General features: G+C 39.1%; 3 protein-coding genes across 7 annotated transcripts in view; 2 read left to right on the top strand and 1 right to left on the bottom strand.

Moving 5' to 3' along the window:
- The window catches only part of ZNF567 (zinc finger protein 567), a 29,795-nt gene extending 8,816 nt beyond the window's left edge, over positions 1 to 20,979 (bottom strand). For 2 of the 5 annotated variants that reach the window (XM_060288765.2, XM_030874623.3), the window contains exons 1-2: positions 19,117 to 19,509; positions 17,022 to 17,095 (exon numbers count right to left, since the gene is read on the bottom strand). Coding sequence is in view for 4 of the 5 variants with exons in the window: in XM_030874623.3 (XP_030730483.2) it covers positions 17,022 to 17,030 (9 nt within the window). In the remaining variant the exon portion in view is untranslated. Of the gene's footprint in view, positions 1 to 17,021; positions 17,096 to 19,116; positions 19,510 to 20,843 lie in introns of those variants that run through there. The other 3 variants (XM_060288763.2, XM_060288762.2, XM_060288764.2) reach the window with 3 other exon arrangements.
- Positions 20,980 to 21,055: 76 nt separating this feature from the next.
- The window catches only part of ZNF461 (zinc finger protein 461), a 38,834-nt gene continuing 36,252 nt past the window's right edge, over positions 21,056 to 23,637 (top strand). Inside the window, exon 1 of the mRNA XM_030874628.3 lies at positions 21,056 to 21,187. The gene's annotated coding sequence lies outside the window, so the exon portion shown is untranslated. The remainder of the gene's footprint in view (positions 21,188 to 23,637) is intronic.
- ZNF260 (zinc finger protein 260) overlaps positions 21,103 to 23,637 on the top strand; it is a 210,170-nt gene continuing 207,635 nt past the window's right edge. Inside the window, exon 1 of the mRNA XM_070044166.1 lies at positions 21,103 to 21,187. The gene's annotated coding sequence lies outside the window, so the exon portion shown is untranslated. The remainder of the gene's footprint in view (positions 21,188 to 23,637) is intronic.

The raw sequence follows: 23,637 nt of genomic DNA, 5'->3' as shown, positions 1-23,637 counted from the left end.
AGAGGTGTAATTGGAGTCCCAGAAAAATAGGGGGAAAAAAAGGGTCTGAATAATTTTTAAGGAAATAATGGCCTAACACATTCAAAGTAAGCAAAACTTAACTTACATATTGAAAAAGCTTAATGAACCCCAAAAGGATAAAAACAAAAGAAAACCACACTCAGTAAATCCTAATCAAACTGCTAAAAGCCAAAGAGAACATCAACCAAGAATCCTGTACTGAGCAAAATTACCTATTGAAAATAAAGTCAACATAAAGCTACTTTCAGAAGAAATCTGAGAGAATTCATCACTAGCAAAACTGTACTATCAAAAATGGTAAAGAAAGGTTTTCAGGCTGAAGGTAAAAATGACATCAGATGGTAAACAAGGTCTTTAGGAAAGAATGAAGAGTTTGAGAAAAATTGTATATAAAAGACTATAAATATTCATTTCCTTCCTAATTTAAAAAACATGAGTGTTTCAAGCAGGGGTTGAAACACTTTCTGCTGTTTTAGTATGAACGCAACCATGGACAGTATATAAAATGAATGAGCAAAGTTGTGTTTCAATAAAACTTCATGTATGGACACTGAGATTTAAATTTCATAAGTTATGTAGGTGAGAAATATTTTGATTATGTAGGTCAGAAATATTTTGATTTTGCACTTTTTCAAACATTTAAAGTATAACTATTTTAAACTCACAATCTGTACAAAAACACATAGCAGACTGTTTTTAGCCTCTGGGCTGTAGACCCTTGGTTTAAAGTAGGCATTCTAACACCATTTATTACAAATATAAATATCACACACACGGTGAACAAAAAAACAAACCATGGGGAAGCCAATAAATGAAAATACAATGTTGCAAGTTGACATATTTTACCTTAAGTAATTCAGTACTATCTCTAAGTAAAACATGCTAAGTTAAAGATGCACACTGTAATCCCTAAAGCAACCAAAAGAAAAATAATGCAAACTGATATAACTACAAACTCAAAAGAGAAATAAAAATTAATTATGAAAATGTACTGCTTGACACAAAATAAAACAGGATATAGGAACAGATGCACAAAAACAGGTAAGGAGTAATCTTTTTTTTTTTTTTTTTTTTTTTGGTACGCGGGCCTCTCACTGTTGTGGCCTCTCCCATTGCGGAGCACAGGCTCCGGACGCACAGGCTCAGTGGCCATGGCTCACGGGTCCAGCTGCTCCATGGCATGTGGGATCTTCCCGGACCGGGACACGAACCCATGTCCCCTGCATCGGCAGGCAGACTCTCAACCACTGCGCCACCAGGGAAGCCCAGGAGTAATTTTAAATGCATATTATTAAATGTAAGAAGTCCAATCTGAAAAGGCTACATAATATATGATTTTAACTATATAACATTCTGGAAAAGGCAAAACTATGGAGATGATAGATCAGTGGTGGGACTTCCCTGGTGGTGCAGTGGTTAAGAATCCGCCTGCCAATGCAGGGGACATGGGTTCGAGCCCTGGTCTGGGAAGATCGCACATGCTGTGCAGCAACTAAGCCCGTGCACCACAACTACTGAGCCTGCACACCACAACTACTGAGCCCGTGCACCACAACTACTGAAGCCCACGCACCTAGAGCCTGTGCTCTGCAACAAGAGAAGCCACTGCAATGAGAAGCCCATGCACCACAACAAAGAGTTGCCCCGCTTGCTGCAACTAGAGAAAGCCTGAGCTCAGCAACGAAGACCTAATGCAACCAAAAATTAAATAAAAAAAATTTTTTTAAAAATCAGTGGTTGCCATTGCCACATATTATAGAGGAGAGGGAGAGATGAATAGGCAGACCACAGAGAATTTTTAGAGCAGTGAAATTAGTCTGTATAATACTATAATGGTAGATACATGTCACTATATATTTGTCAAAATCCATAGAATATATAACACCAAGAATGAACCTTAATGTAAACTATGGACTTTGGATGATAATGATGTATCATTGTAGGTTCATTGATTTTAACAACATACCACTCTGGTGTAAGATACTGATAGTAGGGAAAGCTATGCATGTGTCAGGGGGTAAGGGCATAAATGGAAACTCTCTGTACTTTCTGCTTAATTTTGTCTGAACCTAAAACTGCACTAAAATATAAAGTATGGTTAAAAGATTAAAACAGGTTAGGTAATCAGAAAAGAAAGAGTGAAATGGCAGCCCTAACTCCAACAGGACTAAACACTCCAACAAAAAGACTGAGATTATTAAAATGTGTAAAAAACCAAGACTCAAAATATATTCTGTCTTCAAGAGACATACTTTAAATACCATAGACACAAATAGGTTTAAAATAAAAGGATGGGAAAAAAACATAAAAACATTAAACATGGGAAAGCTGATGGGGCTATAGTAAAAGAAGCTGAGGAGTATTACCACTACAGGCAAAAAAGAACATTTCCTGATAATAAAAGAGTAAATACATGAGAAAAATATAGCAACTACAAATGTATATGTACTTAAATAACAGTTTCAAAACATGAGGCAAAAATTGACAAAAGTAAAATGAGATTTTAAAAAGTCTAAAATCATGGTTGGTGTTAATGTTTGTCAGTAACTGAGAGAACTAGACAAAGGGGGAAAACCTGTAGAGATTTAGAATCTCTAAAGACTACTGACACCTAACGCATTTGATATTTATAGACCACCACTTTCAATAATTTCACAACACATTTTATTCAAGAGTAAATGGACTATGCACCAAGATAGAACACAAACAAGTCTCAACAGATTTAAGACAAATCATACAAAGTATGTTTTCTGACCACACATGAACTAAATTAGATATCAATAAAAATGGCATATCTAGAAAAGCCCCAAATGTTTGGAAATTAAACAATACACTTCCAAGTAACCAATTTAGGGTCAAAGAAAATTAAAAAATTGTTTTTCATAAAATATATTAAACTAAATACAAATAGATCAAATTTTGAAGATGTAATTAGAATAGGCTAAAAGAGAAAGTTATAAGTTTAAATGCTTATATTAGAAAACAAGAAAGATTTAATATCAATAATTTAAACTTTTATCTTAAGAAGCTTTAAAAAAGAATAAGTTAAACTAACCCCAAAGCAAGTAAAGGAAATAGTTAGGAAAAAAGGAAAAATCAGTAAAATAGAAAATAAATAAGCAATAGGGGAAAATCAATGAAACCTAAAGCCAAATCCTTGAAAATATCAATAAACTGTAAAACCTCTAGTTAGATGGATTAAGAAATAAAGAGGGATGTTACACATGGCCATTAGCAGATCCTACAGATACTAAATGGATAAGAGAATTATAAACAAATTAAAGGCAATAAATTAGACAATGTAGATGAAATGGACAAATATTTTAACTTAAAAAACATGTTACCAAAAGAAAAATAATCTGAAAACCCTTAACTATTAAAGATACTGAGGGACTTCCCTGGTGTTCCAGTGAAGTCCACTTCCAATGCAGGGGGCATGAGTTTGATCCTTGATTGGGGAACTAAGATCCCACATGCTGCGGGGCAACGAAGCCTGTGTGTGCCACAACTATTGAGCTTGCGCACCTCAATGAGAGAGCCTGCATGCTGCAAACTACAGAGCCTACATACTCTGGAGCCTGTGCACCACAACTAGAGAGCCCACGCACCCTGGAGCCCATGCGCCACAACAAAGAGCCCACATGCCACAACAACAAGAAAAGATCCTACATGCCTCAAAGATCCCGCGTGCCACAACTAAGACCCAATGCAGCCAAAAAACAAACAAACAAAAGAAAAACAGGGACAAAAATCAAAAAACAAATGGGAAAACAAAAAAATAGCAAGATGGTATATTTAAACAACTTATTGATAACTCATTAAATGAAAATGGACTAAAAACTCTAATTAAAAGGTACAGTATCAGGAGTTACCTGGTTAGGATCCTGGGCTTTCACTGCCATGGCCTGAGTTCAATCCCTGGTCGGGGAACTGAGATCCCACAAGCCATGCGGCACAGCCCCGCCCCCCCCCCCCACCCCAGAAGGGAGAGTATCAGACTGGAGACAAAAGTAATACCAAAATATATACTCTCTGTAACAGACTCATTATAAATATTAAAACATAGGTAGGTTAAAGTACAAAGAATGGAGAACAGGTATACTATGTAAATACTAATTGAAAGAGATCAGCCAATATGGCAGAATAGAAAGACCCTGATTGAGCTCACCTCCTCTCACAAGCACACCAAAATTACAACTATTTACAGAACAATGATCAGTGAAAATGACTGGCACCTACAAGAAAAGATCTACAGATAAAGAAGGTATGACAAGATGTATAGGAGTGAGGTTGTGATGTAGTCAAGTTCCAGCCCCCCAGGTAGGCAACCTATGAATGGGAGACTAATTATAATTGCAGAAGCTCTCCCCAAGGAGTGAGGGATCTGAGCCCCATTATCAGACTCCCCCACCCCAGTGGTCTTGTGCCAGGAAGACAAGCTCCTAGAACATTTGGGTTTGAAGGCCAGTGGGGCTTACTTTCAGGAGAACCAGAGGGCTAGGGGAAATAGAGACTCCACTCTTAAAGGCAGACAAAAATCTCACATGCTCCAGGAACCAGGGCAGAAGTGTAATTTGAAAGGAGCCTGGGTCAGACCTATCTGCTCATCTTGGAGAGTCTCCCAAAAAGGCCAGAGGCAATTACAGCTCACTCTAGGGACAAGACACTGGCGGCAGCCATTTTGGGGAGCTTGTTGTACAATGTAGACACTGTGCTAGCAACCTCCATTTTGGATTCCTCCCTCTAGCTTATCAGCCTCAGGACCCATCCTCCACCCAACAGCCCAAAGGTCCTAGTACATAGACGCCTCAAGACAAGCAACTAACTTGGTAGGGACAAAGCCCCACCCACTAGCAGACAGGTTTCCTCAAGACCTCCTAACCCCACAGCCGACCCTGGACATGGTCCTGCCCACCAGAGGTCCCAGGACCTGGCCCCACACACCAGTGTGTAGACACTAGAATCAGGGCCCCCAGGGCCCTGCAAACAGACCCTGCTCCACTCACCAGTGGGCAGGAACCAGCCCCAGAATCCATGGTCCCACACACCAGCGAGCCTGCTCTAGAGTTGGGACCAGTCTCAACCACCAGCAGGTGGACACCAGTTGGACAACCACAGCCCTGTAGCCTGTAGACTCAGCCCATCCACCAGCAGGCCAGCACCTACCCTGGGACTGGATGGGCTCTGACCCCACCCATTAGCAGGCCAACACAAACTTTGGAACGTGCCTCATGCTGCAGTGTCAGAAAATGGCCCCTCTCACCAGTGGTCAGACACCAGTTCTGGGACCCCTGGGCTCAGCTGCCAGACCCCAGGACCTGGCTTCACCCACCAATAGTGGACACCAGCCCCAGGTTCTCCTGGATTCTGCCCACCAGTGAGCTAGCACTAGCCCTGGGGTCGCCTGGGGTTTCCCAGCCAGCTGCCTTAAGACCTGCCCAACCAACCAGCGGCCAGCAGTCTCTGCACAAGGCAAAGCCTAGCAACCAACCAAACCGGAGGCCAACCAAGTCTACAAGACCGCCCACAGTAGTCAACCTGTCACGACAGAAGGACCCATGCAACCCAATAGGGGGCACCCTAGAGCATACAGCTCTGGTGATAAGATGGGAGTGCACTGCTGGGACACAAAGGACATCTACAAAAGGCCACTTCTCCAAGGTTGGGAAAAGGTAACCAAACTACCAGATACACAGAAATAAAAACAGCAAGTTGGGTAAAATGAGGTGAGAGAGGAACATGTTCCAAATGAAGGAACAAGATAAAACCCCAAAAGAAGAATTAAGTGAAGGGGAGTTAGGCAATTTACCTGAGAAAGAGTTCAAAGTACTGATCATAAAGATGATCAAGAACTCGGGAGAAGAATGGATGCATAGAGTGAGAAGTTAGAAGTCTTTAACAAAGTGCTAGAAAATATAAAGAACCACCCAACAGAGATGATGAATTCGATAAATGAAATCTAAAATACAGTAGAACGAATCAACAGTAAACTAAATGATACAGAGGAACAGATCAGTGAGCTATAAGCAGAGTAGTGGCAATCAGTGCCACTGAACAGAAAAAAGAAAAAAGAATGAAAAGAAATGAGGAAAGTTTAAGAGGCCCCTGAGACAACATCAGGACACTAATATTCACATTACAGGCATCCCAGAAGGAGAATAGAGAAAAGAGCTAACAACATATTTGAAGATATAATAGCTGAAAATTACCCTAACTTGGGAAAGGAAATAGACATCCAAGTCAAGGAAGCACAGAGATTCCCAAACAGGATCAACCAAAAGAGGAACACACCAAGACATACTGTAATGAAAATGGCAAAAATTAAAGATAAAGAGAGAATATTAAAAGCAGCAAGGGAAAAGCAACAAGTTACACACAAGGGAACTCCCATAAGGCTATCAGCTGACTTTTTAGCAGAAACTCTACAGGCCAGAAGGGAGTGGCACGATATATTTAAACTGATGAAAAGGAAAAAGCTAGGAAAAAAACCAAGAATACTCTACCTGGCAAGGCTCTTGTTCAAATTTAGTGAAAAGAGCAAAAGTTTTACAGACAAGGAAAAGATAAAAGAGTTCAGTACCACCAAAACAGCTTTACAAGAAATTTTAAAGGGACTTCTCTAAGCAAAAAAGAAAAGACCACAACTAGAAACGTGAAAATTATGAAAGGAAAACTCTCATACAGTAAAGGTATTAAATCGTCCATGCACAAAGCTAATAGATTAAAACAAAAGTAGTAAAATCATCTATATCCACAATAAGCAGTTAAGGGATATCCAAAACAAAAAAAAATGTAAAATATAATGTCAAAACGAGTAATTGTGAGGGGAGAAGAGAACAAATGCAAGGTTGTTAAAATGCATTTGAAATTAAGAGATCAGCAACTTAAAACAATCAATATACATATATACATATACATATACACACACATGTACATATATTGCTATACAGAAACCTCATGGTAACCACGAACAAAAATCCATAATAGATACACACACAAAAAAGAGGAAGGAATCCAAACATAACATTAAAGATAGTCACCAAGTCACAAGAGAAGATAACAAAAGAAGAAGGAACAAAAAAGAAGTACAGGGCTTCCCTGGTGGTGCAGTGGTTGAGTCTGCCTGCCGATGCAGGGGACATGGGTTCATGCCCCGGTCTGGGAAGATCCCACATGCTGTGGAGCAGCTGGGCCCATGAGCCATGGCCGCTGAGCCTGCGCGTCCGGAGCCTGTGCTCCACAATGGGAGAGGCCACAACAGTGAGAGGCCCACGTACCACACACACACACACAAAAAGAACTATAAAAGCAACCCCAAAACAATTAACAAAATGGCAACGAGAACATATATTGAATATATCAATAATTAGTTCAAATGTAAATGGATTAAATACTCCAATCAAAAGACAGAGTGGCTGAATGGATACAAAACAAGACCTGTGTATATGCTGCCTACAAGAGACTCACTTCAGATATAAAGACAGAGACTGAACATGAGATGGAAAAAGGCATTCATGGAAATGGAAATCAAAAGAAAGCTGAGGTGGCAATACTTATATCAGACAAAATAGACTTTTAAACAACGGGTGTTATAAGAGACAAAACATAATAATCAAGGGATCAATCCAAGAAGATGTAATAATTGTAAAAGTACATGCACCCAAATAGGAAGACCTAAATATATAAACCGAATATTAAGATATAAAGGGAGACACTGACAGTAACAAAATAATAGTAGGGTACTTTAACATACATCAATGTGTCTATACAAAGAAAGAAAATCAATATGAAAACAAGGGCTTTAAGTGACACATTAGTCCATATGGACTTAATAGATATACACAGAACATTCCATCCAAAAGCAGCAGAATACACATTCTTTTCAAATGCACATGGAACATTTCTCCAGGGTAGACCACATCATAGGACAGAAAACAAGTCATGGTAACTTTAAGAAAACTGAAATCATGTCAAGCATCTTTTCTGACCACAATGCTATGACATTAGGAATCAACTACAAGGAAAAAAACTGCAAAAAACAAAAACGTGGAGACTAAACAATATACTACTAAACAACCAATGGATTAGTGAAAAAAATCAAAGAGGAAATAAAAAAATACCTGGAGACAAATTAAAACACAATGATCCAAAGTCTATGTGACACAGCAGAACAGTTCTAAGTGGGAAGTATATAGCAATACAGGCTTATCTCAGGAAACAAGAAAAATCTCAAATAAAAAACCTAAACTTACACCTAAAGGAACTAAAAAAGAACAAACAAAACCCAAAGTTAGTAGAAGGAAAAAACCATAAAGATCAGAGCAGAAATAAATGAAATAGACACTAAAAACAAACAAACAAAAACAATAGAAAAGATCAATGAAACTAAGATCTGGTTCTTTGAAAAGATAAACAAAATTGATAAACCTTTAGACAGACTCATCAAGAAAAAAGAGGGGGTCTAAATCAATAAAACCAGAAATGAAAAAGAAGTTACAATTGACATCACAGAAATACAAAGAATCATAAGAGAATACTACAAAAAACTCTATGCCAATAAAATGGACAACCTAAAAGAAATGGAAAAATTCTTAGAAATGCACAATCTCCCAAGACTGAACCAGGAAATATAAAATATGAACAGACCAATTACCAGTAATGAAACTGAATCAATAATAAGAAAATTCCCAACAAACAAAATTCCAAGACTAGATGGCTTCACAACTGAATTCTAATGAACATTTAAAGAAGAGTTAACACGTATCCTCCACAAACTATTCAAAAAATTGCAAAGGAATGAACACTTCCAAACTGATTCTATAAGGCAGTGTCACCCCGATACCAAAACTATACAAAGACATCACAAAAAAATTACAAGCCAAAAACACTGATGAACATAGATACAAAGATCCTCAACAAAATAATAGCAAACTGAATTCAACAATACATTAAAAGCATCATACACCATAACCAATTAGGATTTAACTCAGGGATGCCAGGATGGTTCAATATTCGTAAATCAATCAATGTGATATACTACATTAACAAACTGAATAAAAACCATATGATCATTTCAATAGACGCAAAAAAAGCTTTTGACAAAATTCAATATCCATTTATGATTAAAAAAAACTCTCAAGAAAGTGGGTATAAAGGGAACATGCCTGAACATAATAAAGTCATATATGATAAGCCCACAGCAAACATCATTCTCACTGGTGAAAAGTTGAAAGCATTTCCTCTAAGATCAGAAAAAAGAAAAGGGTGCCCACTCTCTCCACTTTTATTCAACATGGTATTGAAAGTCCTAGCCACAGCAATCAGACAAAAAGAGAAATAAAAGGAATCCAAATTGGAAAGGAAGAAGTAAAACTGTCACTGCTGATGACATGATAACTATACATAGAAAATCCTGAAGACGCTACCAAAAAACTACTAGAATTAATCAATGAATTTGGTAAAGTTGCAGGATATAAAATTAATATACAGAAATCTGTTGCATTTTTATAGACTAACAATGAACTACCAGAAAGAGAAATTAAGGAAACAATTCCACTTACAATCACATCAAAAAGAATGAAATACCTAGGAATAAACTTACCTGAGGTAAAAGACCTGTATTTGAAAAAGTATTAAGACACTGATGAAAGAAATCGAAGATAACAGAAACAGGTTGAAAGCTGTACCAGGTTCATGGACTGGGAGAATTAATATTGTTAAAATGACCATACTACCCAAGGCAATCTACATATTCAATGCAATCCCCTATCAAAATATCAATGGTGGGACTTCTCTGGTGGTTCAGTGGTTAAGACTCTGTGCTTCCAACGCAGGGGGGTGCAGGTTTGATCCCTGGTCAGGGAACTAAGATCCCACATGCTGTGTGGTGCAGCCAAAAGAAAACAAAAAAAATACCAATGACATTTTTCACAGAACTAGAATAAATAATTTAAAAACTGTATGGAAACACAAATACCTCGAATAGCCAAGAGAATCTTGAGAAAGAAGAACAGATCTGGAGGTATCACACTCCCTGACCTCAGACTATACTAAAAACACAGTAAGCAAAACAGTATGCTACAGGCATAAGAACAGACACACAGATCAATGGAACAGAATAGAGAGCCTAGAAATAAACCCATGCACTTATGGTCAATTAATCTATGACAAAGGAGGCAAGAATATACAATGGAGAAAAGACAGTCTCTTCAATAAGGGTTGCTGGGACAATTGGATGTGTAAAAGAATAAAATTAGAATATTTTCTAATACCATATATACAAATAAACTCAAAATAGATTAAAGACCTACATGTAAGACTAAAACCATAAAACTCCTGGAAGAAAAAGGCAGAAAAACACTCTGACATAATTTGTAGAAATATTATTTTGGATCTGTCTCCTAAGTCAAAGGAAACAAAAGTAAAAATAAATAGGACGTAATTAAACTTTAAAAGCTTTTGCACAGCAAAGGAAACCATCAACAAAATGAAAAGGCAACCTATAGAATGGGAGAAAATATTTGCAAATGATATGACCAATAAGGGGTTAATATCCAAAATATAAGCAGCTCATACAACTCAATATCAAAAAAAAAACCAAAAACAAAACCAATTAAACAATGGGCATTAGATTAAATGGACATTTTTCCAAAGAAAACACAGAAATGGCCAATAGGCACATGAAAAGATACTCACCATCACTAACATCAGAGAAATGCAAATCAAAACCACAATGAGGTATCACCTCACACCTGTAAGAATGGCTATCATCCAAATGACCACAGACAACAAATGTTGACAAGGATGTGGAGAAAAGGGAACCTTTACATTGGTGGGAATGTAAATTGGTGCAGCCACTAGGAAAAACAAAAACTAAAACTATCAATAGAACTACCACATGACCCAGCAATTCCACTCCTCAGTATGTATCTGAAAAAAATAAAAATGGTAATTTGAAAAGATACATGCACCCCAATGTTCACAGCAACATTACTTACAATAACCAAGATATGGAAGCAACCTAGGTGCCCATCAACAGATGAATGGATAAGGAAGATGTGGTGTGTACACACACACACACACACACACACACACACACACACACACACACAGAGGAATATTACTCAGCCATAAAAAAGAATGAAATTTTTCCATTTGCAACAATATGGATGGACTTGGAGAGTATTATGTTCAGTGAAGCAAGTCAGACTGAGAAAGACAAACACTGTACTTTATCATGTATACGTAGAATCTAAAAAATAAAATGAATATATACAACAAAACAGAAACAAGACTCACAGACATAGAAAACGAACTAGTGGATACCAGTGGGGAGATGGAAGGAGGGAGGAACAAGCTAGGGGTAGGGGATTAAGAGGTACAAACTACTAGGTATAAAATAAATAAGCTATAAGGATATATTGTATAGCACACAGAATATAGCCAATACTTGTAATAACTATAAATGGAGTTTAACCTTTTAAAACTGTGAATCACCACGTTGTACACCTGAAATGTATGTAATGTTGTAAAATCAACTACACTGCAACTAAAAAAAAACAAGAAAGAAACGGAGGGAGATGCTCTAGATTAAAAGACATTTAAGATATTTTTTTGAAATTAATTAATTAAAATTAATTCATTTTACATTAATTAAAATTAAAAATTAAAAATAGGGACTTCTCTGGTGGCACAGTGGTTTAGAATCCATCTGCCTGCCAATGCAGGGGACACAGGTTCAATCCCTGGTCTGGGAAGATCCCACATGTCATGGAGCAACTAAGCCCGTGTGCCCCAACTATTGAGCCTGAGCTCTAGAGCCTGTGTGCCGCAACTAGTGAGCCCATGTTCTGCAACTACTGAAGCATGCACACTTAAAGCCTGTGCTCTGCAACAAGCAAAGCCACTGCAATGAGAAGCCCGCACACTGCAATGAAGCGTAGCCCCTGCTGGCCGCGAGTAGAGAAAGCCCACACGCAGCAACAAAGACCCAACACAGCCAACAAAAAAATAAAAATAAACACTAATCATAAGAACGCCAGAATGGTTACAATAGTATCAAACAAAATAGATTTCAGAACAAAGAATATTATCAGGGATTACGCAAGGCATTTTATTTATATTTACTTATTTATTTTTGGCCGCACTGTGCAGGGTGTGGGAATCTTAGTTCCCCAATCAGGGATCAAACCCATGTCTCCTGCACTGGAAGCGTGGAGTCTTAGCCACCGGACCGTCAAGGAAGTCCCAAGTAAGGTATTTTATAATGATAGAGGGGGTCAATTCATGAGAAGATATAACAATCCTAAATATGAATACACCTAAAAACAGAACCTCAAAATATATTAAGTAAAAAAAAAAAAAAAAAAAAAATATATATATTAAGTAAAAACTGATAGAACTGAAAAGGAAAAATAGACAAATCCACAATTATAATGTAAGATTTTGACTTTCTTCTCTGTCACTGCTATAACAAATAGACTGAAAGATCAATAAGGATACAGAAGACTTTACCATACTAATCAACCAATTTGACCTGATTATTTAGAGAATACTCCATCCAATAACACTAGAATATACATCCTCTACAAGTGCACACAGAACATCCATCAGATGGTACAAAAAAAAGTCTCCATAAATTTAAGAAGAATGAAATCATATACAGCATGTTCCCTGATTGTAACAAAATTAAACTAGAAATCAATGACAGAAAGCAATCTGGAAAATCCCCAAATATTTGAAAATTAAACACACTTCCTCTAAACAACCAATGGGTCAAAAAGGAAATCGTGAGAGAAATTATAAAATATTTTCAACTGAATGAAAATGAAAATACAACATGTCTAAATTTGTTAGAGGGAAATTTATAGCATTAAATGTTCTACTGGAAAAAATAAGTCTCATATCAATGATATAAGCTCCCATATACAAAATAAGAAGAGTTAATTAAACCCAAAGTAATGAAAAGGAAAGGAAATAAAAACATAAGAGCAGAAATGAAGAAACAGGAAACAGAAAAATAATGGAGGAAATCAATGAAACCAAAAGTTGGTACTTTGAAAAATCAGAGAAATTGATAAACCTCTAGCCAACTGACCAAGGAAAAAGGTGAGTCACAAATTACCAATAACAGGAATGAATCAATGGCATTGCTACAAACTGTACAAACATCAAGAGGATAAAAAGAGTAGATTTTTGAACAACTTTGTGACAATAAATTTTATAACTTGGATGAAATGGACAATTCCTTGAAAGACACAAATTATAAAAGCTCACTGAAGAGAAAAAAAATTGATAACATGAATAGCCATAATTGTATTAAGGAAATTGAAATGCTAGTTAAACACCTTCCCACAAAGAAATCTCCAGGCTCAGATGGCTTCACTGGTGAATTCTAACAAACATTGAAGGAAGAAATAATAGCAGCTCTACACAAATTCTTTCCGAAAATAAGATAATAATTCCCAACTCATTCTGTAAGACAGCATTACCTTGATACCGAAACTAGACAAAGATATTGCAAGAAAAACTTGTAAATTCATCAAGCAATATATGAAAAAAGAATCTATCATGACCAAGTGGGGTTTATCCTAGGGATAAGCTGGTTTAGCACTTCAAAATCAATCAATATAACTCACCATGTTAATTTAAAAAGGGCAAAAACCATATAATGCAGAAAAACCAACAGACACAAAAAATCTTTTGACAAAATTCAACAGCCATTTGTGATAAGAATGATCCGCAAACTAGAACTTCTTCAACCTGATAAATCTGATAAAGAGCATCTAAGTAAAAATTGTCACTAATGTTACACTTTGTCAAAGACTAAATGCTTTTCCCCTCAGTCAGGAATAAAGCATAAATGTTTGTTCTCACCGCTTATATTCAACATTGCACTGAAGGTTCTAGACAATGTAGTAAATAAAGCAAGACAGAAATAAAAGGAATACATATTGGAAAGCAAGAAGGAAAACAGTAACTATTCACATATGACATGATTATGTATGTAGAAAATCCTAAAGAATCTACCAAAAAATTACTAGAATAAGTTGAGAATGCAGGTTAATATAAAAAAATCAATTGCATTTTCATATACTAGCAATGAACAATGGGAATTTGAAATAAAAATGAATAGTATTTACAATAGCATAAAACCTAGGTATTAATATAACAAACATTTGCAAGATTGGTACACTGATAACAAAAAAACATTACTCAGAGAATTTAAAGATCTAAATAAAAGGAGATGTGCCTCATATTCATGAATTAGAAAACTATATTATCATTATTGATTACTATTCTTGAATTAAACTATTAATGCATATTTTAATATTTTCCTCTCCCCTAATAGATTGTCTTAAACATTCTTCAAATGTGCTTCGGGTCTAATTCTATGAAAACTGTAAGATAAGAGTTAATTGTTTAATGTCATTGGTACAGAGTTTCTGTTTGGGATGTGAAAAAGTTCTGGAAATAGATACTGGTGATGGCTATACAACATTGTGAATGTACTTAATGGAACTGCATTATATACTTAATGATGGTTAAAATGATAAAATTTTATGTCATGTATATTTTAGCTCTCACAATTTTTTTTTTTCTCAGTATGCGGGCCTCTCACTGCTGTGGCCTCTCCTGTTGCGGAGCATAGGCTCCGGACGCGCAGGCTCAGTGGCCATGGCTCACGGGCCCAGCTGCTCTGTGGCATGTGGGATCTTCCCAGACTGGGGCACGAACTCGTGTCCCCTGCATTGGCAGGTGGACTCTCAACCACTGCGCCACCAGGGAAGCCCTATTTCATGTATATTTTAAAACACACACACACACACACACACACAGAGTTAAACAGAAAAGTGTAAGCAACACAAACATCCATAAGGGAGCACTGGGGTGAGCACTTGGAGGATGGGAAAAGGAGCAAAGATGTTAAATGGGAAGATAAGTTACCAGTATGAGAGCGACACCGATGATGATATCAGTGGAGATAAAGGGAACTGAAATATAAGGAATAAGATTCACCACTAAATGGTCGTGCAGTGGAAAAGAGACACTTAACTCAAGTTAGCTGTGTTAGCAGGTGGGTAGGGGCTGGGCCCATAAGCAGGTTGAGGGGAAGAAAAAAAAGACTAAAATGGTAGGAGATCATGAGGTAAATCTTGGGCATGTGCCTGAAGTATCTGTGGAAGACACAGGAGGTGGTATCTAGTTGGAGGTTGGATACAGTTTTGACACCCACAACAGAGATTTAGCATTAAAATTATTTGAGCATCATTATAACAGTGGTAGATTGTGAATAAGAACAGGAGACTATACAGTGAAGAGAACCAATACAGAATCTGGAGAACACCAGTATTTAAGAGGTCCAATATATACAATGGAATATTACTCTGCCATAAAAAAGAACAAAATAATGCCATTTGCAGCAACATGGATGAACCTAAAGATTGTCACACTGAGAGAAGTCAGACACAGAAAGACAAGTATCATATGATATCGCTTATATGTGGAACCTAAAAAAAAGGGTACAAATGAACTTATTTATAAAACAGAAATAGAGTCACAGATACAGAAAATAAACTTATGGTTACCAGGGGATAAAGCGGGGAGGGATAAATTGGGAGATTAGGACTGACATATACACACTACTATACATAAAATAACTAATAAGAACCTACTGGGGCTTCCCTGGTGGCGCACTTGTTGAGAGTCCGCCTGCCGATGCAGGGGACACGGGTTCATGCCCCGGTCCGGAAGGATCCCACATGCCGCGGAGCGGCTGGGCCTGTGAGCCATGGTTGCTGAGCCTGCGCGTCCGGAGCCTGTGCTCCGCAACGGGAGAGGCCACAACAGCGAGAGGCCCGCGTACCGCAAAAAAAAAAAAAAAAAAAAAAAAAAAAAAGAACCTACTGTATAGAACAGGGAACTCTACTCAGTACTCTGTAATGGCCTATATGGGAAAAGAATCTAAAAAAAGAGTGGACATATATATGTATAACTGATTCACTTTGCTGTACACCTGAAACTAACACAACATTGTAAATCAACTATACTCCAATAAAAATTAAAAAAAAAAAAAAAAGAGGTCCAGGCATAAAGATGAATTTTCTGAAAGAAAGAACCAGAATAATGTCTTTGAAATCAAGAGCAGACTATTTCATGAGTTACACTTTTAGTTCAGTATGGTGATCTAAGTATATTCATTTACTTCCTTGCATGTGAACATAAAATTAGAAGAAACTGAAAAATAGGAATAAATCTATAACACATACCACAGATTTTTAGGAATTATTAGCAGCTATGAGCAGAACTCAAGGATCCGAGAGGAGAAATACAGGATTCTTGGTTTTTGCATAATCTGCCAAAGCATAGCTCTAGTCTCAAAGCCTCAAGACAGGACTTCTTGCCACTTAACTAATAGCAATCTATCAATTCCATCTCCATCTTGACTGTTTTTATCTTTTTTTTTTTTTTTTTTTGCGGTACGCGGGCCTCCCACCGCCACGACCCCTCCCGTTGCAGAGCACAGGCTCCGGACGCGCAGGCCCAGTGGCCATGGCCCACGGTCCCAGCCATTCCGAGCCATGTGGGATCCTCCCGGACCAGGGCACGAACCCGCGTCCCCTGCATTGGCAGGCGGACCCCCAACGACTGCACCACCAGGGAAGCCCCTGTTTTTATCTTTGCAAGACAGGTTCATGAAGTAATATATTCTCATTTAATTTGAGGAAATGCATTTTTGTTCTAGCACTGCTTCTGGAAGAACACTGAGAAAAGATGTTGAATGATTATACCCACTTAATGTGTGAACACTGCTTAAAATTAGAAGGAGCACTCGTGGAAGGTAAAAGCTTATCTGACCAATATGGGAACAAGTGGGGACTGCTTTCATGAAGGGGAAGATAAACAGGAGGATTTTAGAAAAAGAAAGGGAAATGCTCAAATATTCTTAAAAACAACAACAAAAAACTATTTCAGAAAGGAGAAAGGAACCATCATCTCACCTGAGCCATGGTTTTGAGATCTGCAAGAGATGACCAGTCTTCCTTTGGGCTCCTCTTTAGAAAAGGGGCGGTTCCTAAGAAGGCAAAAGCAAGATGAAAAGAAGCCACATGCCACTACACATGCTTTTAAGCTCTCTTATGACTTACGACTCAAGATTGACTCCATTTCCTTTGCTTTGGTGCTTGTTCACTCTATATATTCCACACCAATATGGGGGAAGAATAAGCTAGACAAAAATTTTATCCCCAAAGCCAGAGATACAGGCTCCTGGGTAATGGGTTAGATTTTGGGCAAGCCCCCACCTCTCTAGAACTATCTTTTCTCTCCTAACCTGCCTATTATTATTAACTACTTCCAAGCTGTTCTCCATTAAGGCTCTACCATTTACATCATGACCAGCAATACGTGAAAATTCTTGTCACCCCACACCCTCATGAGTACCACGGATACAAACTTCCTGATGCTTACCAAGGTATATACACTGTGATTCTAGTTCTTATTTTTCTTATTATGAGAGAAGATAAGCTTCTATTCACAATGTTTAAAAAGCACCTTAATTTTTGTCTTTTAAATAAAAGCCAGGCCATGCCAGGCAGCAAATTCCCCACGGCAGCCACCACCGCCATCCATCTTTAGTTTCTTGTCTGTGAAAGGTCTCAATTTTTTCACTTTTCTATTAACTTCTTTTTATTTTCTGGATTGATATTAGATCTTTTTTAAAGGAAGGAAATTAATTCTATAATTACTTAAAATATTTTTTATAGTTTTTCTTTATCATACACTTTATTTCCTTTATATATTTGAGTGTATCTGGACTTTGTATTTAGTTCCACTGATCTGTTCACTTAATTGCCAGGATTACTCTGCAGTTATTACAGTTTTAAAACATATTTTAGGGGCTTCCCTGGTGGCGCAGTGGTTGAGAATCCGCCTGCCAATGCAGGGGACACGGGTTCATGCCCTGGTCTGGGAAGATCCCACATGCCGTGGAGTGGCTGGGCCCGTGAACCATGGCCGCTGAGCCTACACATCTGGAGCCTGTGCTCCGCAACAGGACAGGCCAAAACAGTGAGAGGTCCGCATACCGCAAACAAACAAACATGTTTTAGTATCAGGTAGGCTTACTTCCCCCTTCATTATTTTTCTTTAACAATTTTTGTCTTGTTCATTTTCTCCTAAGAACTTCAGAAAGTTTAAAAATTTTACTGAAATTTTAATGAAACTCCATGAAATGTTAGGGAGTTTTGACAATTTATCATGTGTCCCTGGTCCCTTTATTTAAGTCTTTAATTTTTGAGTCCCATCAAAAATTTTTTTATACATCATGCTGTCTTTTGTATCTTATATTTTGATGGCCACTGGCAACTTTCCATAGTTTTTTGATGCATATATACACATACGCACAGACACATATGTGAAACCTGTTGATTTGTTAATGTCTTTTCTAGCAAAGCTGAGTTCTCTAACTGTTGTCATTATTTTGAACAGGATGGTAACTTAGAAATTTTTCTGCCTCAGACTCAGCAGATGTCCCAAAGATGATAGGCAAAACAATCTTTCAATTGTCCCTCATTCTAAGATAAAGTCTTGTAAAGTAGCTGACTGTAACGTTTTGCTACCATTAATTTACCTCCTACTTCGAGAGGCTGAGAAAAGGGAATGTCTCTTTAAGAGAGCAAATTATTTTTAGAACATAGTTTTCTAGGGGGAAGAAAAGTAGGTGCTTCTCACTCCCTTATAATAAACAAGGGGCTCCTCAGACCCTGATGCCACTATAAATCAAAGTGGTGAGAGAATTTGGGGGGGAAACGTACATGTTTCCAGGATTTGGGCGGTGGTGGGGGGGAGCAGGGTGGTGGTGACTAAAGTGGCTAATTATCACCTGAGCTCCAGATGGAACCCACGGATGGAGCATGCCTAGGTTGGTTTGGATCCTGTCCAAGAGGACTGATGGGAGAGAACAAGACCTACCAGAGTAGGTGGGCCACTGCATGCCAAGAGGAGGCATCTAGAGAAGTGGCCATGCCCATGAAAAGGGAACTGTATTTGGAAGTTCCCAGTAGTGGGGTCTCTCAGAAGGTAAATATGACTTACACTAAATTATAACGGTACCAGTCATGTTAGCCTCTTCTTGTCCCTGACTTTTCTTTTCCAGCTCCCAATCCATTCCAGCTGCAGACTATCAATCTAGAGGGAGTAAAGAGGGGACAAAATAGAGGTTGAGGAATTAGAGAAGAAACTGATCATGTTTTCTTTAGCGCAGCAGACTTCCAACAGGAGGGAGAGTTTTTGCTTTTAAAACAAGTTAGTGTGGGAGGGAGGGAGACGCAAGAGGGAAGAGATATGGGAACATATGTATATGTATAACTGATTCACTTTGTTATAAAGCAGAAACTAACACACCATTGTAAAGCAACTATACTCCAATAAAGATGTAAAAAAAAAACAAAAAACAAAACAAGTTAGTGGGACTTCCATGGTGGCACAGTGGTTAAGAATCCACCTGCCAATGCAGGGGACACAGGTTTGAGCCCTGGTCCAGGAAGATCCCACATGCCGCAGAGCTACTAAGCTCTAGCGCCACGACTGAGCTGGCGTGCCACAGCTACTGATGCCCATGTGCCTAGAGCCCGTGCTCTGCAACAGAGAAGCCACCACAATGAGAAGCCCGCGCACCGCAACGAAGAGTAGCCCCCGCTCGCCGCAACTAGAGAAAGCCCACACACAGCGACGAAGACCCAATGCAGCCAAAAATAAATAAATAAATTTATTTTAAAAAGTAAATAAAATAAAATTTAAAAAAAATAGAAGTATTGATTTCTACAGTGAATACTTTATTCAGCTAAATGAGACTGATCTTGTGTTTAAATGTTCAACAGATTTTTTATCTTCATAATGACTGAAGAAATTATTGAAACTTTACTGTCCAGGAATTCACCCAAATAGAAATTCTGAGAGTAGCAGTTATGGGAGAAAGTTTTTTGTGTTCTCCTAATGATGTTCTACTTATGTCAACATACTGGTCATTAGTCAATATGGGGTTTCACAATATACAACTGTTCCATCTGAAAATTATTTTAATTTTACCTCCTCCTCTCCGTTTTTAAAATCTCTATTTTTTTTCTACTTGTCTAATTGCCAGAGTCAAATTCTACAGGCATATAAAATGGACAATATTCAGACAATATAAACAATACATAGTACTTAACTAGTCTTGCATCTACTGTCTCAAATGCTCAATCTCAAATGCTCCATCTCAGTCACACAACGAGCCTGACACATTCCTAGTCACCGTGAATTGTGCAATTACTTGTGTGCACAAATACTTGAAAATTTGACATATTCACAGTTATATCATCCACTACACAATCCCAATCCCATAGACACAATTCATGCATAATCTCTCAGAGCCCATTACATAATTCTACACAAAGCTGCAAAATTTTACTCACAAACCCCTTACTGTTGCCTCTCCAAAGTCGCATACAGTCTCAAACACAAATCTACTCGCACCTAATTTAAAAATTAGACACACGCAGAGACCCTCTCACTTTCACAAACAATAGGTTCCATAACGTTCCACAGAGTAACACACGTTCCACACACACACACACACACACACAAGACCAGGCACAAAAAGCTACACAAACAGAACGCCTGTGCGTGCCAGGCCGAGCTCACACCCGCCTCGGCGTTCCCAGCCCTGGCTCCCAGTTCCTTCCCCTGCCTAGGTTCTTGTTTCCCCCCTCGCTTTCCTCCCCGGCCTTCTCTCAGCCCAGGTTCTGTCTTCTTTCCTCGCTTTTCCCAGTTCTGGTTCCCACCTCCCTGCTCGGCAATCCCCACCGGGTACCACAATCACCAGCCTGCCCAGCGCCAGCAGGACCCACCAGCCTCACCTTCGCCTACTGGCCAGCCATCTGCGCTTGCGCACTCCAGCGCGGGCTCTACCTCCCAAGAGGCTCCGCGGCTCCTTCTTCGCCGCTGCGTCTCAGGCGCGCCTTCTCGACATCCGGGTTTTTGCGGCCTTGAACTACATTTCCCACAGCCCCTGGGCTGCTTTTGAAAAGAACTTTGATATTTGGTTCATCTCTGATTCCCTTCTGAGGTCCTCTCAGTCGTCGCGCTCCGAGTGGTAACCTGAGTCTGGGCACGGCGGGCACTCACGGTGAGGAAGCCCCCACCCTCTGGCGCACACAGGGCGTGTGGAGCCTGGAGCTCAGGCCTGTGTAGGCGTGTATAAGAGTGTGTGAGCGTTTGTGGCAGTAACAAGGCGGGGTGTGTGTGCGGTGATGAGGCCGTGTCTGGTGCAAGATGCGGGACCCTTTCGGTGACCGTGATCGGCTGTGATGTTGAGGTAGGGGACACTGTGGGGCTTGAGACCGCCCTTCAGAAGACGATGCTGTTGTTACCTAGTATGGTGGAAGAGGCTTTTAATTTTGTGACCGGGTGGGAGTTTGGTTGTATCACGGGGTAGAGCTTCATTTCTGCAGTTCTGGTTTAACGTCGGGACTGAGGCGATCTGTTGAATATCTCCCTGAGAGTGTATCTGTGCCTGTCAAGACGACGATGCCAGTATTAACCAGAGTTGCACTGAAGCACGGCCTGAGCTGCTTTTGTCAGCACCTCCACCTCCAGTGCTCAGACTCCAGTGCTTAACGCAAAAGTGGATATCAGTGGAGTGAGTGTTGCCTGCCTAGGGGCCAATTTTAGGTTCTATTGTTTCTTAGTATCTGTATCCTTTTATCACTGCTTTCTCTTTTCTCCCACTTTATAGCCAGGACACCAGCTGCAGAGAAATAGTCACAAAAAGGGGAGTCAGATATTTGAGTGGTGGGATAAATGTTATATACAAGCAAGAAAGCACAAACCTGTTTTTGGAATGAGTTTTGGGGCTGGGAGTGTCCCTTAGGCAGAGTCCTAGGAAGACCTGTAGAGAGCCTAGGAGTAGGATTCCTTCCTCAGAGGATCTCTTTTGGGAGCTGAGGTCAAGTTCCATGTTTCAGAACCACATCATTTCCAAAGCTGTCTCCCCAGGAAACTTGCTGTGAACTTAGAGAAAGTTTCAGCTCTGGTTATCAGTGACCCTGGCCTTTCCCTTTGATACTAAAGAAAGGTTAGTAGTACTCCCATCTCCCCTTTACTTCCATCTGAGTATGTGTGTGGTAGATGACTGAGCTTGGGTGGTGTTGAAGAATTTCTTCCAGTTTAGCCAGTTCATGCTCTAAGAAAGGTCTGGTGTCTCATGAGTCCTTACTCCCCTTCTCTTCACCCTTCCCCTGCAGTGCAGCTCTCTGAAAGAAAAGCCCTGGGGAAAGGAAAACGTTACAGAGCATATCTGAAAACCAAGCTCAAGGTCAGGGATTTTGTTGTTGTTATTCTCTTTTAGTTTTTCAGAAAAGGGAAGTATTTGCTCTCCTTCTCCTGAAATGGTTAGGTTACAATTAGGCAGGGCCTTGTGATGTACTTTGACTAATAAAATGTGGTGGAAGTGAGACTTTCAAGATAAAGCCTTAGGAGGTCTTGCAGCTTTTGCTCTTTCCCTCTTCCTGCCTTGAGACCACCAGGTACTAAAGGCTAAGACTAGCTTGCTTGAAGACAAAAGATCACTTGGAGACAGAGGCCAAGCTAACAACAACAACTGCCAGATGTTTCATTGAGACCATTTGGTCCATCCAGCCCCCACCAAGCCACCAGCTGGCTGCTGTCACATGAGTGAGATCAGCAGAAGCACCACTCAGCCAAGCCAAGCCCGAATTGCCAACCCCCGGAATGATGAGCTAATTAATGGTTTTGTTTTAAGCCACAAACTTTTGGGGGTGGTTATATAGCAATAGATAACTGAAACTGCTGTTTAAACTTCTAGACATTTTCTATCACCCTATACTGATACAATTGTATTGGTCAACCTGCTTTGTTAAGTGATTTCTCTACTGATGTTATACCTTGAAAATATTCCATATCCTAAATTTTCTACAACTTTGCATTTGTGTATCTAAGTGTTCTATTACATGGTTATTTTATAATTTATTTAACCAATAACTTTCCCGAGCAACTACTTCTTCTTCCTGTCCAACTCCCACATCTTCACCAACTTTACATTCCCTTCCAGGACCTTAAGGGGAACATGGGTTCCTGTCATTTCAGGGGTATGTAGACTCAAGAATGTGGCATTGACTTCTGCTGAGTGTGTATAGGTGACTCACCCCACTCAGAAGAATTTGTTCAATATAGGTGTGATATAGGACCAATGTACATTTATTTAACTAATAAACAGGGTCTCCCTGATTACAATATCTCTTTTCCATTTTCCAATTCAGAATCTGCATTCTGGAGTCATCTTAACTTTCATCAGTATGACTCATTGGGGAATGTGACTCTCTAGGGTGCTTAGCTATTTGAAGGATTGGTATGATTCCTGGAGATGGAAATGGGCATCTCTGCTGTGTTGTTTCAAAAGTGTCATCCTCCTAATACTTCAGGTTACTTTTTCAACTTCCTTTTCTGCCTGATGATAAACGGAATGGTCTGAATTAACCACATCAGGCCTAAATCCCATTTCTTCTCCTATGTGCAGGTTTTATTATTAATTAATTAATTTATTTCCAAGGCAAATGT

This window comes from Globicephala melas, chromosome 19 (assembly GCF_963455315.2).
Source record: "Globicephala melas chromosome 19, mGloMel1.2, whole genome shotgun sequence".
Lineage (NCBI taxonomy): Eukaryota > Metazoa > Chordata > Mammalia > Artiodactyla > Delphinidae > Globicephala > Globicephala melas.
Note: the sequence above shows the minus strand (reverse complement) of the source record. Positions and strands in the feature narration are given on the sequence as shown.